This window comes from Colias philodice, chromosome 7, assembly GCF_061535455.1.
Source record: "Colias philodice isolate Cphi_HAF_F1 chromosome 7, ilColPhil1 Martin Lab GWU primary, whole genome shotgun sequence".
Taxonomy (NCBI): Eukaryota; Metazoa; Arthropoda; class Insecta; order Lepidoptera; family Pieridae; genus Colias; species Colias philodice.
Genome location: NC_143092.1, coordinates 3,684,346 through 3,704,104, shown reverse-complemented (window position 1 = coordinate 3,704,104; position 19,759 = coordinate 3,684,346). Strand labels below are relative to the sequence as shown.

General features: G+C 35.3%; 2 protein-coding genes across 9 annotated transcripts in view; both read right to left on the bottom strand.

Moving 5' to 3' along the window:
• Window positions 1-786: 786 nt before the first annotated feature.
• LOC149486978 (brachyurin-like) lies at window positions 787-3,581 on the bottom strand. Of its 2 annotated transcripts, XM_089697097.1 has the most exons (7): window positions 3,336-3,570; window positions 2,827-2,958; window positions 2,483-2,636; window positions 1,779-1,877; window positions 1,446-1,582; window positions 1,153-1,209; window positions 787-959 (listed from the first exon to the last, which is right to left on the bottom strand). In XM_089697097.1, exons 1-7 carry the CDS (start codon window positions 3,465-3,467, stop codon window positions 840-842), a joined length of 831 nt encoding a protein of 276 aa, XP_089553223.1. In that variant the 5' UTR covers window positions 3,468-3,570; the 3' UTR covers window positions 787-839. The 2 variants fall into 2 exon arrangements, with proteins under 2 accessions (XP_089553223.1, XP_089553224.1); XM_089697098.1 differs by lacking the exon at window positions 1,153-1,209 and having other exon boundaries at window positions 3,336-3,581.
• A 439-nt stretch (window positions 3,582-4,020) lies between these two features.
• beta-Spec (spectrin beta chain) overlaps window positions 4,021-19,759 on the bottom strand; it is an 88,178-nt gene continuing 72,439 nt past the window's right edge. For 2 of the 7 annotated variants that reach the window (XM_089697200.1, XM_089697199.1), the window contains exons 30-37: window positions 16,921-17,144; window positions 16,201-16,397; window positions 14,074-14,224; window positions 12,486-12,548; window positions 10,065-10,208; window positions 9,402-9,495; window positions 8,266-8,445; window positions 5,571-7,086 (exon numbers count right to left, since the gene is read on the bottom strand). In XM_089697200.1, coding sequence (XP_089553326.1) covers window positions 6,879-7,086; window positions 8,266-8,445; window positions 9,402-9,495; window positions 10,065-10,208; window positions 12,486-12,548; window positions 14,074-14,224; window positions 16,201-16,397; window positions 16,921-17,144 — 1,261 coding nt within the window. In that variant the 3' untranslated portion in view covers window positions 5,571-6,878. Of the gene's footprint in view, window positions 5,380-5,568; window positions 7,087-8,265; window positions 8,446-9,401; window positions 9,496-10,064; window positions 10,209-11,012; window positions 11,154-12,485; window positions 12,549-14,073; window positions 14,225-16,200; window positions 16,398-16,920; window positions 17,145-19,759 lie in introns of those variants that run through there. The other 5 variants (XM_089697201.1, XM_089697205.1, XM_089697203.1 and 2 more) reach the window with 5 other exon arrangements.

Below are 19,759 nucleotides of genomic sequence, written 5' to 3'. Positions count from 1 at the left end.
CACGGTCCCTTAAGTGACGTTATATAGAGTTCACACTGTATTTTTTTTTCTATTGACTATAAATTAACACCGAGCTACCTAGGTAAAAAGTCTTCCTTCAAGTTGTAATAAAAGCATTAATATATTAATTATAAATGTTAAATAGGTAGAACGGACATGGCAAAATAAAACAAATATTATTTCATATAAATTTCTTTATTCGATTAGATGATCGGTCTTTAGTTGAATAATATACAATATTTTATCTTATCAAATAATAAGTGTTTTTATAAACATAATCATAAATCATTTATTACAGTGAAACCTGGTTAAGTGAGACATCAAGGGACCTGCAATGTCGTTTCACTTATAGAGGTATTCCACTTACCCAGTGTCTCAGATATACAGGTATACATAAATATCTGTCTCATTTACGTTCGTTTTGACATTTTTCAAATAAACATCTGTATGATAGTAAAGCGAAACTAAAACTGAAGGTAATTGAAGCTCAAAATTTGTACTTACGTACTTGGAATTACGTGTGGAATTTGTGGGTTGAATAAGAATGAGTAAACAAACAATGTTATCTCAGTTACAGAGGTTTATGCATATAAAATTTACTCGCTGTCTCAGTTATAGAGGTAACTATGATGATAAATCGAAAGAACAAATACCAGATATAGAGGTTCACCTCGTCCCACTAACAGAGGTAATTCAGTGCCAAAGTGTTGGGACCTCAGCATGAGTTCCAGTTATGGAGGTTTCTCACTTATCCAGGTCCCACTTAACCAAGTTTCACTGTATTAGACTTACATTATATAACTGTAAAAAGTGTAAACTTTCGTATTTTTCGTCCTAAACTATTGCAATACCATTCCCGTTACATTACTAATCCAATCAAGGTAAAACTGGACCCTTGTGAATACTGAAGGCACTTCATCATTGCAGCCGCTCGAGTCGATGAACGTTGCTACTCCAATCTGTTGTACATAAGAATTAATTTAAAAACATGTATATTTATACCTCAGATTTTATGTCTAAACAATACTATTAAAAAGTCACATCTTTGCAATGTGTTTAAATAGTTACATAATATTAAAAAGAATTTATCCAAAGGTTTTGAATAAAAAAAGTATGAGACTCTTTTAAATATAAATACATAGCCGTTCTTACCAAAATATCTTCTTCTGTGTTATTATAGAAAATCGTCATTGGGCCACCGTTATCTCCCTGCAAATATAATTTATAATTGTCTTTTTACTAAGTTACCTAAGGTGTAACTTAAGGTGTGTTTGAGAAAAATAAGAAGGATAGTAATTAAAACTACATTGAGGATAGTTGATATTTTATTATAGAATTATATTATATTTAATGTTTGTTTGAGATGTTTTTAGTTGTTAATAAAATCATAATATAGAATTAATAAAAATTGAATTTAAAACCTTTTTCAAGTTAAAAACACAGACCTTGCAAGTTCCAGCGGTTGGGCTAAACCCGCACACAACGTTAGGCGGCAGACGGTTGAAGTACGTCGAATTGCAGAAGATATTCGTCATCACCGTCATCACCTTCCCACGGAGCGTAGGAGACACAAATGTTACTTCTGAAGTTAATTAAAGCACACATTTGTTAATCTTAACTTCGTACAATTTCTACGGAATCGATACCTTTCAATATAGAGCAAATTTAGAAGTACATAAAAATTCCTATAAGTAATTGTAATTTGTCTTTTAATCCTTTTATCATGGAAAATCACAAATAATTACAAGCCATCAATAGACTGAATGTAAAATACATACGTGGTCCAGCAATACCCCAGCCTGAGACTGTACCGGCTGCCCCAGCAAAGTTATGGGTCGAAATGTTCAGATATGGCAACCTCACCACATCGATGGTATCTAAATTGGACAAGAATAATTTTTAACAAAACATGAGATATTTCATTGATTTTATAATTTGAGATGATAAGGCAAAAATCGTGTAATTGTGAAAATTGAATTGTGTGTACATTTAAATAATTAGACTAATTTGCTTTCTATTTTAATATTTGCACACCCAATCGATGGGTATAATGTATTAGCCACATAATATTGTAATTAAAACATCTGTAATTTGTAACTAAGTACCTAACTACATTCTTGCAAATAAATATAATTTTAATTTTGATAGATCTAAACAAAAAAAAGTGTGAAATGGTTAGAAATTTCCCATTCTGAAAAGCAAAAATGCAGTTTAATCGAATATTAATTATCTTTATAATATGTGACTACGCATACAATCTTTTTTTATGCATCAAGCCACGTGTTATGTGATTGCAATCACGACCAGATAAGTTATACTTATGACACAAGTGATGGTAATCATGCATGTTAATAATCTGTTAAATAATTTTAAGTGGCTTGATAAGTATAAAAATGCATGATAAATTTTTGTTTTTATAAATGTCATTATCAAAATAGATACCTCCAGGAAATATTTTATAGACTCTGTATGAGAAGCTTACCAGTTAATTGCACAACATTAGCTAGTCTGAGAAGGGCCAAGTCGTTGGCAAAAGTAGCCGGGTCCCAATCGGGATGTATTTCTATTTGATCCACAGTAACAACTCGACGACCGTTTTCATACCTGTCGTAGAGAGAATGCGCTCCTAGAATCACCTGTTAATTGCAAAAATATAATACAACTTTACCGAGCACTAAATAAGAGAGATCTCATATAAAAATAATTAAAATGACTAGGTGTAAAGTGTTATTGATATTTTATACTACCTATAGAACGATCAATATTATTATTTCGGTAACTTGGAGAATTTCATACATCTAAGTTATATTTTTATTTATAACGCACCTGAACATTATCTACTATAACATCGTCGTGAAAACAACAATGTGCAGCGGTGATCACCCATTGCTGATGTATCAGGGAACCGCCGCAGAAACCCAACTGACCTGTTGTGCCCACTCGTAGGTATAATGCAACCTGAATTTGGGGAGCGTTAGTAAAAATGATAACGTGGTTTGAAATTGTACTGTTTTTAGGAGACTAGGAGAAAATATTATTTTCTATCAGAAGTCATTTGGTTTTTGGCTGAATCTGAATCAGCATTGAAACTGACCAGAATTTTTAATCACGTTTCGATAAATGATGATGATTCTCCATCAGTATTTAACGTTACAAAGATAAGAGATGGGTGGTTTATTTACACATAATATATAAAAGTACATATTTTGAACTTAGCATATTATTATATTTGAGATATATTAAAAAATCATTATTTTAAATTTTCCTAGAGTTGGAATCAATTAAGCACAAAATATAAAAAATAAAAATAGTCTACTGTTACTGTAAAAGTTTACCTGAAAGGGTCTAGAATTTTGTTCACTCCTTTCACTCCCTATCATTCTAGAAGTTCTTACGCATTTTTGATCATTGCAGAGCGTAGACGCACTTATTATAAAGAATGTAAAAATCACACAATAACACCACATTTTTTTTTTAATTTTGGATAAAATATTGCGTGTATTCTAACCGGTATATAGACTATGCAAAAGTAAAATATTCTCAGTTATCTTTATCCGACGAAGTTATCATTTTGAGAGATAGAAAGTTATCTTGACAAGAAATTTATGTGACCTAATAATAATTGTAAGATATTCTCTGATATTCTTGGGAATGTAACGTCATATGTATATCATAAGTGCCTGATACGTATATTTATTTGCGTGTTTTAATTTTTTACGACTCTTTCTGATGTAAGTAATAATATAAAAAGTAGGTACATATGTAAATTAACTATTTTTTTAAGATACATATTAATTACATTTATTTTATTGTCTGCAAAGGTACCAATTGTAGTTGTACCATGTGGATCCGTGTTTCTAATTAAACTGATTATGAATGAACATTAAATATACATACTTACATGAGAACAGATTAATTTTAAAAAATATCAGTATATTTGATCAGTAATGTATCATGATTATGTGAATTATATGATAGATATGATATAGATATATGATAGACGTAAATGAAACACAGAAGTATTTGAAAACATCGTTTATTATATTATTATATTAAAATTTAAAAATAAAATATTTAAACGTAGGTAATACATGCGGTAGTGTGACATAGGCGGTGCAAGCGTCGCCGGCACACACACGCATCGTCTATACAATAATATTCATACGCAAAGAACTAAAAATGTGTGATCGTAACATCTAAGTATAGGGTGAAAATACGTATTATTATAATTTATTAGAAAAAAATTAACAATTTGTGAAAAATGGCAGTAAAATAATTATTAAGAAATAATACGTTATTCTTATAAGCACATTACGATGCGAAGCATACTTACAAGTTTACTAAGTCGATACCCCGACATCGCTCACCGCGCCCGACTACCGGCTAGTCTACACGCAAATCTATCAAGAAATATATTATGAAATTGATATAAACGTTAAATTTAATAGCAAACTTGAAATCTCGCCAGTCAGCGACGTCGGTGTACTTCAAGAAGACACTTCATTAATGGAAATTATTTCTAAAATATACGTAGCTTAAAATCACGTTCCACCAAGCTGTCAAACAATAAACGTCGATCACTGGATAATAAATTATTACTGTTAAATGCGGTTACAATCCTAGCTATAATCAAATGCGATATTCAAATTCCGTCAATACATAAATTATTGGTCAATAATTAATAATTATTACTCTATTAAAAACATCTAGAATTTTTGATCAGCTGTTAATTTTATCGAACGACATACATTTCTAGTTCAAATGAATATACATTTATATTTTAAATTTTCCATAATATATTAATATCGATATATATAAATTACATATTATATTTATCATCTGAGTTTTATAAAATAGAGGTCGTCTATGAATAAATAGCGTCGCATTTAGAAATTTCTATAACATGTCTCATTTAAAATAGTTAAAGTCACAACAATTATACGAGGGTGGGATCATGCATACGTTAAGTCGGCCCGATTCGCCGAACAATAAATATCGAAGGCAAACAATTCAAACACTCAAATATCGAACAGTCTTAAATAACGTATTTTTGTACGCAACAAAATAATAACAATCATGTTGATAAGACAGTCGTCTTGGGGCCGCTCGACACGATTTCGTCATTAGCAAAGCTTACGGCAGCAAGCGTCGTGAGAAATTGCATCGTCCCGGGTGCGTACGCGGGCGTGCGGGCGCACTGTACCGTACGTACTGTACCGTACGTACTGTACCGTACGTACTGCACCGTACGTACTGTACGTGCCGTACGAGATGTACGGCACGGGCGGTATGCCGCACTGAGTACGGGGGGACGAGTGCGTAATGACAAACATGTGATGCTGGCTACGGGCGGCTGTCTCGGGCTCCCATGCTGCTTAGCTGTGGAAGAGATAACAGTATTATTAATGAAGGATTGCTGATTTACATGTCATTATAGGATCGAAGATCATAACTAATTGGACATTGATACAATTTTAAAGATACGTAGATAACATTTCTTGCGATTTTTTGGAAAAAATTCAAAATTCATGTCAATATTTTGATTATAAATTATAATGATTTCAAAAAATAAATTTATACTTCAAGTTGCGAACTAAATTAATCTTAAAAATAACATGCAAAGGGCATAAAAGCATGCAAGATTGGGGGAAAGGGTTAGGAAGGTGGTTTCAAAACTCAATACTGCCAAAATTGTAGGACAGGATGTTCTATTCACAAAATACTCGGATATACGCATTTTTTATGTGTTTTTTTTAGGGTACTGTATGTTCAGTCACTGTGCGAAATAATTATAATTTTTGCTTTTGTCATCGGGGTTATCACACACGCCAAAACTACATTGACTTCAAGCTCAAACAGTATCTAAGGAGGTGACGTCACTATAAGCACAAATAATACAATTTTATCCAATTAGTATTAAGGTTTTGGTCTAGAAATCTGAAGTCCCGCCCCTAAGCGTGGTATTGAATCACGGTTACCTATTTACTTACTGATTAATTTCTCAAGAAGGCGGGACCATTGGTTGAATTATATTATTTGATGCAGTTTTTGGCGACTGCTTATGAAATAAAGTCAAATGATTATTCGTAAGAACGAGCATCACATGTTCAATTACGCACACATATACGAGCTTTTTTGTATGTACAGTTATTACTAATGAGTAGAAGTTATTGTTACATAGAATATTGCTTTTCTTTGATGGTTCAAATTATTTTAGCAATCAGCTAATCTCATTATTAGCTCTATTTTTTAGCGTACAATTGAAAGCACGGAATATGATGTTTGAAATGTTGCCTTAAATTCTTTTGCACAATATCCATTTTTAAAAGCGACTCAATTAAATTTTGAATAAACTGGGGAGGGGTATTTTATGACGAGTAATGAAAGAACCAGATCAAAGCAACTATTCAAATAAAGTTAGAACAGGCTAGATTGTGGTGATAGGAGAAGGGAGGTTAAAGCGAGTAGGTAAAGGAGTCTAATAAAATATCGGAAAGGCTAGGCTGTGGTGGCCGAAGAAAGAGTCAAAAGTCAGATTATTATCCACTCAATTAAATCTATACTTAATATTATATAGCTGAAGAGTTTGTTTGTTTGAACGCGCTAATCTTAGAAACTACTGGTCCGATTTAAAAAATTATTTCGGTGTTAGATAGTCCATTTATCGAGGAAGGCTATAGGCTAGATATCATTATATGAAGGGATAAAGCACACAATTTTCGAACATGCTAAGTATGTATGTATGTGTGTAGTATGTGTAGGGAGCAGGGTAGGGGGGGTGGTATCAAGGCGAGTAGATGAAGGAATCAAATCAAAAAGCATAATGTATGTATGTGTATATGTATGTAGTGACGAGCAGACAGGATAGGGGGGTGTGGTCAAGGCGAGTAGAGGAAGGAGAGCGTGCGCACTGACTTCTTCTTGAGCGTGAAGAAGGAGCGGCGCTTGGGCTCGCTGTGCGCGTGCGCGGGCAGCGTGTGCGAGCGCGGCGCGGGCGCGGCCGTGCGGGCCCGCAGCGACTCCACCCACGCGCTCATGTCGCCCTCGTCGTGCGCCTGCAGCAGGAACTCCGCGCCGTTCGACAGCCTGCACACAATACATTATTATTACATTCCATCGCGTGTCACAAAACAATACAGTGTAAAAATTATAAAAAAAGACGTGTGGCACTCGGGGACTGCCGCGGTAAAGCTATTGCATGCTATGCCATCAAGCCACACCTCCGCGCCCGTCGGAGTGGGGAGCGTGAGGTTTTTCGTTACTAAATTTCTGGATTCGGTCCCCGCGCTCAAGGCCCGCGATAGAAGCTATGCAATAGGTTAAAAATATTGTAAGATATTTTATTACACCATACTTGATGATATCTTATTGGATACTTGTTCACGTATATTTATCACTAGCTTCCGCCCGCGACTCCGTCCGCGCGGATGTCGGTCTTCGCGTGGATGGTTTATTTCTCCATTTTGAGTAACTCTGACAATGACATCTTATAAATATCTATTGGACCCAAATACGGCTAGGCCTATAATAATACGCAACGTGTGTTCGCGGTTCTACAGAACAACGTCTATGGATAAAACTGAAAAATTAAGATTAATTTTTTTTACGTATTTTTCCAGGATAAAAAGTATCCTATTTTACGCCCAGGATAATAAGGTATAATTATACCAAGTTTCATCGAAATCGAACCGTTAGTTTTTACGTGATGCCTGAACATACAGACAGACAGACAGACAGACAGACAGACAGACAAAAATTTTTTTAATCACATATTTGGGTTTGGTATCGATCCAGTAACACCCCCTGCTATTTATTTTTTCAATATTTTCAATGTACAGAATTGACCCTTCTACAGATTTATTATATGTATATCATTTATAATTTCAACTTACAAGATAAGCAATAAGCATGACATATCTAGAAGCATTGAAACGAGCCATTAATTTTTAACTTATTCATCTATTTAAATGTAGAGACAAAAACAACATAATGTTTATTACTTTCCATTACATTAAAATGAATTCTTTCAGTAAGACCACTGTTCAATTCGATCAAACTCAATAGAATATCTTAATATATATAAATATCGTGTCACAATGTTTGTCCTCAATGGACTCCTAAACCACTTAACCGATTATAATAAAATTCGCACACCATGTGCAGTTCGAACCAACTTGAGAGATAGGATAGTTTAAACATGTAGGTACCACGGGCGAAGCCGGGACTAGTAGCCCTATAAAAAACTAGCTTTTTAGGCATCATCACCTGAGACGGAAGACGTGCTTCTTCTTAGTATAGTTAGCGGCCTGTTCGACGACGGCGCCGTTGAGGTCGAGCGGCGCTTCGCCCCGCCAGTGCTGCTCGGGCGCCGCCTTGTACGCCTTCGCGTCCTTGTAGAACGACATGCGCCCGTCCTTCGCCACCACGTACACTTTGTCCCATGATCTGTGCAAAGTACACGGGCATATAAGACATGAATAAAGAAAAATAAAAAAAAAATAATCATATAAATGAAGGTGTCATTGTAACAGCAAATGAACTGTCTTAAACTGGGAAGTATTTTAAAATTATAAATCTATAGTAGAGCCATTTTAATAGGCAACATTTGACAGTTCAACAAAATTCAACAACGTAACCTAGTAACGACGACATAGAATAATATGATATTTCGTTTTGTTAGAACTGCACATTTGCTTAACTTTTTTCAATTACGATAACATATTTATAATAATAATGACCGATACAAGTAATTTTAGGATTTGATTTTACTGATAAACCATTCTAAACATAATAAACAATTTCTGATTTAAAGAACTGACGTTGCTACAATTACAAAATTGTCACACAATAATTGACACAAGTCAATAAACCTTTTTTCTTTTTAAATACCAGAGACGTTACTCTAAAAATCGAAATCTGACATCTAGAATCGAATGCATTGATTACTTGGGAATAAAAATCATCATAAATTATTGACATGTGTTTCAAGTTCGATTGACAAATGTTTCAAGTCCGTATCGATTAATTCACTTTAATCGATGTTTTTAAGCAGGTTACCACCCTATGAAGATAAAATTGATAGACGTCAAATGTTGCCTATTAAATTGGCTCGACAATAGTTGTTTTTTTATTGAATACGCTATAAAAAAAAGAGGGGTTGCACTGGGGGAGTGCCGGCAGAAGTGAAAACTTGATTATTAACGTTCAGCATGTTTGATATTTTGGAATGGTATCCGTCTTACGCATGGAATATAAGGGCTAAAAAAAATCCGTCTTACGCTTTTTCAATCAGGCCACGTTATGTTATACCCAACGCCGCTAAAGAAGTTTTCACTTCAAAAACACTTAAAACAATAAAACTGAACAAAAAGTTATAGTTAAGACTACTAAAATCATTGTACCTGTTGGAAGCGCGTTTGGCAGCCGACTCCCATTCGTGTTTGCGGACCAACATGCCCTCTACGCCTTCATCCTCCCCTCCGGGACTAGCGCCCTCTGTGTAGCGATTCAAATGTTACAAACACGTCTTAGAAAATCACCTGAAACTTGCTAATGATTATGCATACTTTGATACGACCCTTGATTTGAAATAAAATATCTTTTCAAAGGTCGTAGAACATACTAAAAACTTAAACTACTTCTAAAGCTAATGAACACGTGTGGTTTGATACGTCACTGTGATTTGAAACTCGTGAACCTAGAACCTACTCGAATAAAACTCGAAATTGTTGGATATACTTTTATTACGGTACACACGAAAACGATATAATCAAATCATGCGCTAGACAAACATAATAGCACACAAAGCGTTCATCGCAGACAATATTGCACAATTTTGACTTTGGTAATGTTCAGAAGTGGATAGCTGTCTAAATTTTCCTGTTATTTTAGAATGTTTCGAAGTTGAGTTGACTTTCAACAATTTGCCAAATTTTACATATCATTTCAGTAGTCATATGACTAATGTATGTACCATTTATATATTTTTTTGGATACAGTCATAAATGTATGTCCCCCTTTTCTTATCGTAAATGCCATCCACCTCTATCCACTACCATGGGTACCTTCATCATCGCTGTGGTGCGCTCCAGTGAGCAGTTTCTTGGCGGTGCGCCAGCGGAAGCTCCGGAACGGCGACTTGCTCCGCGACCGAGACTTCACCTTACCGGAAGTCGACGGCGTGGCCGGGGTCGAGCTCGTTCCGGGCGCTGTTCGAGTGACCGGGACACGGGAAGTGTGGACATGTGGTAGGGGTTCGCGGAATTCAGAAAAACAAGGAGTTTGAAGAAGCAATGTAATGGAAATGTTTGGAATGAGACAGCAAAGGATTTTCGTAATTCAAGGATAATAATTTAGAAAGGTTGAAAGACGATTCGTTGGGTGGAGGATCATTGTCAGGTGGGAAGGGGGGAGAAAAAAAACAAAAACAAACGTAATTCAAAGCAACATAAAAACAACACTGCGTCGCAGCAAAATAAAACAAAAGCATTTACATGCTCACTAAATGAATTCTTGTATTAAAAACTTAAAACACCAGTACACCAGAAAACACAGATTATGTTAAGTGGAGGCATGCCTTAAATAATGACATTAGTCATAACACACAAATCTACTTCTATTGATATTAAATTAATGATTATTTCTACCATCTGCATTGGTTCTATGTGAAAATGACCGTTATCGATTCAAATTTGATTTAACTATGACTACTACTACAATTTAAAAACTGACGAAATAATGTTTCACTATGTTTTCTCCCAATAAAAATGATTGCAAACAAAGTTAGCTAAGTATGCGTATGATTCAACGGAACAAGAAAAACAAAAAGCTAGTTTGGAAGTAAACCAAAAATAAATGTTATTACTTATCTCTCAAATTCAATTTGAAAGAGATTTCTTTATTTCAAATTTCTCGATGTTACTACTATATCATTACATGAATGAGTTTATTAAAGTTTGAACAAGCACAATTTGAATCAACAACCGTCCACTGTTACCACGTGTCATACTCACTAGAGGTGCGTGCGGGTTTAACGGGCGTCTGTTTCGACGAGGAGGGGCGGGGCGGGGTGTCCGGCTGCGGGGCCGCGGGGGGGCCCGCCGGGGGCGCCGGGGGCGCGGGGGGCGGGGGCCCGGGGGCGGGGGCGGGGGGGTCTGCATGCGTACATCTACGTGCTAATTACTACACGCTACGTGCATGCATGCTACGTTACGTACATGCGTCCGTTACGAGTGCGTCGCGCAATAGTTCATACGCTCTATGTGAAATTATACGTAAGAAATTTACTTTTTTTGAAGTGAAAACTTCTTTAGCGGCGTTGGGTATAAAATCTTAAACTCGCGTCAGGACACGTGACTTGATCGAAAAAGCGTAAGACGGATACCATTCCAAAATATCAAACATGCTCAACGTTAATAATCAAGTTTTCACTTCTGCCGGCACTCCCGGAGTGCAACCCGTCTTTTTTTTGTTTTAATTCGAGCTTTGTGCTAGAGCGAGGACGCACTTGTAACTGTTTATTAAATAATAAAATCGTGCTCACAACATTCTTTTTGTTTGGTATAGTTTCCCTACCTATGTAATATTAATAAACTCATTGTTTAAATATACCCCTTTTATTATTTGTTATTATTAGGTTTTAGTGAAAACATTAAAATGATTAAGCTACTGAATACATTAAAGCACATGAATATAAAGCATAATAATAGAGTGTAGTAAACACTAAAGCAACTACAATAAGTCATGATACATATAGTTCATGGCATAATATATATTTAGAAGCTAAAGTCAAGCCGTGCATATAACATAAAATAGCAAAGAGTAACGCTGTTACAAGACATATTATGATACCTACCTTACCGTAGACAGCTTCAAGTGACAGTTGATAGACACAGCACAATATATAGCTCAGCATTATTAAAGAAACACATGAATAGACAAAGGGAAAGACAAGAAAGTATCAAACCATCACCGTGATTAGCGTTTACATTGGAAACAGAATTATGACATTGTATAACAGCACTGCAATGAGAATTGATTATGAAGATGCAAAGATGACAGATATAATAACAATCTAAATAGTATGTGCATCGTTGCAACTTTAGCGAAGATATAAATATGATAAACTTCACATGAAATGAATTGAAATATTGCTAAAGAAGAAAGTTGTGCATATATGGAAAACATCATAGAATATGAGGCGAGATTTTAATTATATTTTTAAAACATCATTTTAAATACACAAATTACACATAATCCAACATTTTATAAATACGATATAATTGTGCAAAAATAAATAAAACTGTGCGGCAAAACCCAGCTACGGATAGAACCTACTAGACGTCCCCCGAAGCTAATATCTACCATCCCTATGCGTTATTGGGCTATAACCCTTCCAAATTAAATGGTTGTTCAAACTACGATGTAAGCTCATGCGTACAACTAGCCCCGGGTACGTTTTACATCGGTAGTATAAGCGCGGTTACCTGGCTGGGAATGCGGTCGCTCTTGGGCCTTTTCAGCCGCTTTAGTGGATGTTCTCCTTACGACTACGCGTGTGCATGTTGTGAACAACACATATTTAAGTTACGACCCCCGATTATATGGCGCATCACTCGCCGAACGAATTTGACATGCCTGATGCTTGATCACACCAAAGACTTTAATTCTTTGCAAATTTATACGTCGATTATACCAAATTCAAATGTCAATGTAATATATAAATGAAATATTAGTTTTTATATAAGAACATTTTAAATACCGTTAATATGAAAAGAATATGCAGCAATTCTTTGAAAATGTTAAAGGCGGTTTTTCAAATGCCAGATAGTTCAGAAATGACTACACATATATTTTCTACAAGTCTTTAGCATGATCACAAAATGCATTCAATTAAAGGGGGAAAAGAAAAATCAATTTCGTTCGCAAGTAAGCGAAAAAGTCACAGAGTAAAAAAACTTGACACGTAAAGCGGCAAGCGACGCCAAATGTACTGGCTGTATCGCAGTGCGAACGTGCTAAGTCTTGTAACGGAATATAACCCTTATTGTAATAGTGTTATTGTTTGTTTTTGCAAGCATTCACCAGTTAATCGGTGTCAGTTAGTAAATTGTTCGTTCGATTCGTCGTTGTGCGGGTACACATGCGTGCTAGTTGCAGTCCGTGACTTGATGTGTTAACTTTTGACCATGTGTTTTCCTTTTTACTTATACCACGATTTTTTATATTTAAAATGTACTTAGGGAACATTACTATCTAGATTAAAAATTATTATTAAAGTAAATTGTTAAATTCATTAGGGTTGACCACTTTCAGTAGTTTTATGTACATGTTATAAAATTATTATCACAATTTAAAAATATATTGCCGAATCCGAAAAATATTACATATAAAAAAGAATCCAAGAATTTGCTTTTTTAAAAGTAGTCAAGCCTTATATAAATCTCACCGCTAGCTGAATATATCGTAACAAATCTACCCTAAAAGATAAAATTAAATGCAAATGCTTCCATCTTATATACGGGGAGATCTACACACATTTCAAAGAATAAAGTAAACATTAAACAAACCGCATTACAAAGGTTAATATAAAATTTTAAAACAGGACAATCTTGGAGCATTCCTATAAATTAACTACACATTCGCAAGATATATCAGATAGCGGTTTATAGGGCACAAATCTTAAAAATTGAATAAAGTTATATTGAAAATAAAAATCTTAAGATTCATGCCACTTTAAAGTGACCTATCACAAAGGTATGTGTTGATCGTGCGCATTTTCTAATGATTTTACAAATTGCTAGTGTTTTTTTCTGAGATTCGACTGTTCTGTTATAGTATCAAATATACACATTAGAATCGTATATAAAAGTTCCTCGCTTCATAAAAAATCATTATATTCACTGTAGAAATAATGTATATTTCTGTATGATGAACTTTTTAATCCCAGTACCATTTAATCCTATAATTAAGTTACATCTATATGAGCGTATTTAAATTTAACGCGCACGCTCAACCACCAATGATAACCGAGTGAAAAGTTCGAGAACATTCTAGTATTACTATATTCCTTACCGGGTTGTTGTGGTTCGGGTGATGCAGCGCGGTCCACCGCGTCCTGTGCAGCCGCTGCAGCCGCTGCAGCTTCAGCGGCTTCGCGCTCTTTGCGCTCGCGTTCAGCCGCTTCAGCCGCTTCTTGGCGGCGCTTCATTTCTTTCACTTCGAACTGAAACGTATAGTGAACGTGTTAGCTTCCATTTTTAAACACGTTGTTAAGCTGATGGGCTTTGATTTAGTAGTTGTTAGGGCGATGTCATTAAATAGTATTGTGGTTATGCGTGTGTTTAGTGTAGCATTAACAGCAGGCAAAATGCACAAGACTCAGAAGGCATATAGCTTGCAGATAGCATTTTATATTACAATTTATGCATGCACAGACCTTCGAAAAGAAGTAATTATATAGGTAAGTTTTATAAAACATTTTTTGGATAATACAATATTTATAAATTACAACTTGGAGTCCAGTCCACATTGCCTATTTAACATAAAATGTTGTGTCTTTACTAACAAAATATTATAACCCAATTATAAAACCTTATAAATTAGGAGAATTATTTTTTGAAATTAAAGATATCATATCGGTATTATTAATAAATAAGCTTTACAAACACATAGGGCTACAAGCGCGTGCAATATACCAACACCACACTTACACCATCCAAATAATCATAGTACCATGCACCATCCGGGGATAGGATATTACGGGTTTGCGTCAATAGCAGGAGGGAAGAGGACAAAGGTATTGATTTCACATCTTTTCCTAAATCATTTATCGTTTTATTGCTACTAGTTAGCCCAGGCAACGAGAGCACGGCAATATCGCTCTCACTATCACAATCATAAGAACGTCTTCTCCATGACAACCTGCGTAGCGCATTCTTTATAGTTCCCGATATTGACGGCGTACTACGACGCTTGAGCAAAGAAACATTTGGGAAAATATTCATGTACGCAAGTCTTTCCCATAATATGAAATCGACACAAGCCAGCTTTTCGTTGGTTTCTTGATTGTGACTGGTGTATTCAAAGAAAACTGAACTATAGATATCCGAAGACTGTGGTGATTTGTAAGGAGACATAGGTGTCATCGGCGGACTACTAGTTTCAGATATTGTGGATAAACTCTGATTTGTGACAACATTCCACAAGTGTGAGTCATTTTTAACCGGCTGTTTCTGCGAATAATTTATGCTTATTGCTCTCGCATTGTATTTTTCTGGAAGCTTATACTTTTCAGATTTCAAAATGATGTCGTGAACAACTTTTCCCACGTGGGGTTCGTTTTTGGGTATCACAAGGTTTTGAACTCGGGGTGCTTTTTTGGGAATAGGAGGTGGATGGTATTCGAAGGAGGATTCATTGGACATTATCCACGGTTTTGCAGTGGGCCATAGAGTTGCAGCGTTCATTTCAAGCTAAGTGTGATTAAGAAAATAAAAATTAAAATATGTATAGAGAAGATACGAAAGAAGAATAGAAGAGAAGCATTTGTACAGTGTTTTCCTTTAGTTTAATTTTGATGCTTATATTATGAAAAACATGCACAAGACTACACACAATATATTGTTTTTAAGTAAACCACAAACATTAAATTGCCGATGAAATAAAATGTTTTCAGTTAATTAATGGATTATGTTCAATTAATTAGTCAACTTATTTTACTACTCAGTAAATTATAATTATTATAATTATAAATATTAATTTAAAATGGAAAACCAGTAAATTGTTATTTGTTGCTTCCTCTTGTGCTGTTCTCTTGCGATACCACTTTTTGTGATAATAAATGACCATCTACCAGTACCATATCATAAAATAGATCCATCTACCCTCCACAAGTGTATATTAATATATGCAAGGTTGAGGTTGATGTAATCATTAACCTCAACCTTTCCACACACCCAAAAGCTTCCCAACCAAATTTTCAACCCTTGTCTTACGTCACAACATCTAGAGGTCCGTCCCGGCTTCGTCCGTGGTACATATTTCGCAATAAAAGGTAGCCTATGTCCTTTCTCGGGTATCAAAATATCTCCATACCAAATTTCATGCAAATTGGTTCAGTAGTTTAGGCGTGATTGAGTAACAGACAGACAGACAGAGTAACTTTCGCATTTATAATATTAGTATGGATGTAGGTATTACCGTGGTGAGTCTCTGCAGCGCACTAAAGCGGTCCTCCTGCGCGGCGGCCGACTTCTCGAACGCCTCGTGCTTCTTGATCAGACTTTCCACCTCGTCGATAGTGTGGCCGAGTTCCTGTGACATGAGATACGGCTCCTGTGCGATCAGCCACGCCTCCGCCACTGCTGCGTCACGCGCGAACTGGTACACTTCGAGGACTGTGGGAGGTTTGAAACAGTTGTAAAGGCATTTTGTGAAATTGGTACACTTGAAGGACTTCGAAAAGTCACGTTTTATGATACATTTGTTAAGGCATTTTGTGATACTGGTACACTTCTAGGACTGTGGAAAGTTACGTTTTATGATACATTTGTTAAGGCATTTTGTGAAAATGGTACACTTTCAGGACTGTGGAAAGTTACATTTTAGGATACAGTTGTTTGGGCATTTTGTGAGGTGTGTCATGTTCTACAGTTTGGCATGAATTAGTTATCCAGTTGGGTATAGTTACTTTTTAAGACATTTAATTATCACAGTTATTATAACGCGTGTTGTAACTGTAAAATATTGTCTGATCTAAAAATTGTAACAAGAGAAAGTTAAACACAAAAAGTATATCAGTTTTCGGGACATTTAAGCAATTTTATGTACTTTTCAAAAAATTAAAAAAAAATCTGCATATTTTTTTTCCATCGGTGTCGTAGCCAAACTACTGAACATACGAGTACAACAATCACTCACTGAGCTGCAAGTTCTCCCAGCGCTCCTCCCAGCGGCGCAGCAGCGCGTTCCGCTGGTCGGAGAGCGCGTGCAGCTTGTCGCGTATGTCGGCCGACGCGTAGTGCTGCCGCGCGAGCAGCTCGCGGCCCAGTGCAATGCACGCCGCGAAGTTCTCCTCGCGAGCTTCTATCTCCGCTTTTAGCGATTGGTGGTTGTTCATGAGAAGCTCCACGCCGCTCACGTCTCTGAAAACGATAAATTTAGGCGTTAGAAACGTATTACGAAATATTCAGAAAGATTCGATCACTACATTATCACATAATATTATAATGATAACTTTGCATATTAAGGTGATTGCAACGATCTGTTCCCAGCCAATATCCCGCTAGATGGCGCTGAATTCTACATTTCTAGTTTATTTGAGTTTTTGCGTAATTGGAATAGTCATCAAACCTAGGAATAGTCATGGCGGTTACTGAATATTATATTTTATTGAAATATGTTATATCATTGCCTTAAAATCCACCCAATTCGGTAAAATTATGCGTTTTAACATCTGTCATTGCATACAGGGTCGTTTACACACACAGACGTATACAAAAATGATAAAGATTTAACTCTAGATGGCGTGAATGTAAAGCGCGTCACACACGGTGAAGATACTACCTATAATATTTTATCTAATCTAGTAATATTTTATATTACAGTATCTTAAGGTATCCGGTATCAGCGTTCTGACCATCATTTTTCTTTTTTCGCTGTAGAACCGTCATCCTGTTACAAATGACCCACAAAGGAGAATGACCACGGGTGGTATCGGTAAAATTTTAGTTGTGCCACGTATTCGTTATATTGTTAATTCCTATTTGTATTTATAATGATCATATGTATCAATATTAAGTCTTAATTAAACCGGATAAATTGAAATAATAGTAAAAGTAAAAGTTTTTCTTTTGAAACATGTATGACTACGTATGGAATCGGTAAAATACTAGTTGTGTCACGTGTTCGTGATATTGTTAATTCCTATTTGTATTTATAATGATCATATTTATCACTATTAAGTTGTAATTATACCGAATAAATAGAAATAAAAGTAAAAGTTTTGTTTTGACACATACCTATATCTATCTCTCTTGCAAACGTCATATGTCATAGTTTCTATTTGAAATGTCAAATGAATGTGTTCGACGCATTGTTCGATGTTATTTTGAAATAATGTTTAAATTACGATTTACTTTTCACATTTGTCTTGTAAATTAAAATATTACCTATGTAATAAATGTAAAACTTAACGTTCATCGTTAGTTTAAACTCGATTAAGTAGTTTTTTGAAGTGTTGAATAAAACTATTGTTTTATTTTTAGAGCTAGCGCGCACCACGACTTTATGCAGCGTGATTATTTTATCGCAGAAATACAACGTATGAGTTACTATGACAATGCGCGCACATGCGAATAAATAATCGCAGCGATTTTAAAATTGTGATTTGTCACATTTTGCTGCGACTGCTCGCGACGCGATTGTCGCGAAAATGAAATGCAGAATATGAAATTGTATGGTACCGCGCGCACTGCGATCATAAAATCGCACACTCTGGCCCGGCCGGCACTTCACTTGTGTTTCGTCTGTCCAACAGTAAACATCATAGTGTTATAGGTATTGTTTGGTAAACATAAACTCAGTAATCTGTCAAAAGTTTGAATTTATTTATTTATTTAACACTTTATTGCGCAAGAAACAAAATATACATAAAGGTTACAATAATAAAAAAAATAAATAAAAAAGCACAAAGGATGGCCTTTTGGCGGAATTTTCATTCTATAATAGCCAAAGAATTTTTTGGGATACATCCATATCAGAAATATATACCATACATGGAAGTTCATTGTATTTCTGATAAAAGAAACCTTTGACAATTTTATCTGCTGTAAAAGGATGAGTCTAATATTGACGAATTTTCTTTTTTTTTCTTCTTATCCTCCGAAGTAGTAAATAAACACAAGCAACTTGTACGAAATCCATGATGAAAGTGAGTAATGATCACTATTAAATTATCGCTGTGCGCGCACCGTACTCTCTGCGATTTTCTACAGCGCGATTTTGAAATCGTGTCGCAAAAATTAAAATCGTGGTGCGCGCTTGGCCTTATTGTCGCGAACTGCGGCTTATTTACATAAAAACTTTAATCATATCTAAAAGTACTAACATCAAGCTTTAAATTGAGCTATATTTCATCTTGACACAATAAGTTTGATTGCGATACCAAGTGCCATAGTCACTTGGGCAATCTCTTGTGGTTTTCATTTTTCTGTATGGGTAGACAAAACTTCAAAACGCCACCTGCTACGGTTTATATTATTATGAACGATTAGCTTTCCGCCCGCATTTTCAAAAAAAAACCCGTATAGTTCCCGTTCCCGTGGGGTTTCCGGGATAAAACCTATTCAATGTGTCCAAGTTACGTTCTATATGTGTGCTAAATTTCATTGTAATCGGTTCAGTAGTATTTGCGTGAAACACACACATACACATCCTCACAAACTTTCGCATTAGTAGGAAGTAGGATTGTTATAAAAATAAAAGTTATATTTGTTGGCGTAAACTATTTTATTGTAATTTTGGGAAATAAATAATGTCAAAATTGATTACCTACAATAAAACGCAGTTTTATTTTATTACCTACATTACACTATTGTTTTTTTTTTATCAAAACATGTATTTGAAGTAGCAAATATGATATTATGCTGATCCAAGCATTTTCACTCAAAACTAATATCACTAATGATTTGTAAAAGTAAATTATTTCAAAATACATTTCATAACCAACAAGTAAGAATAATTATTCATACAACAACAA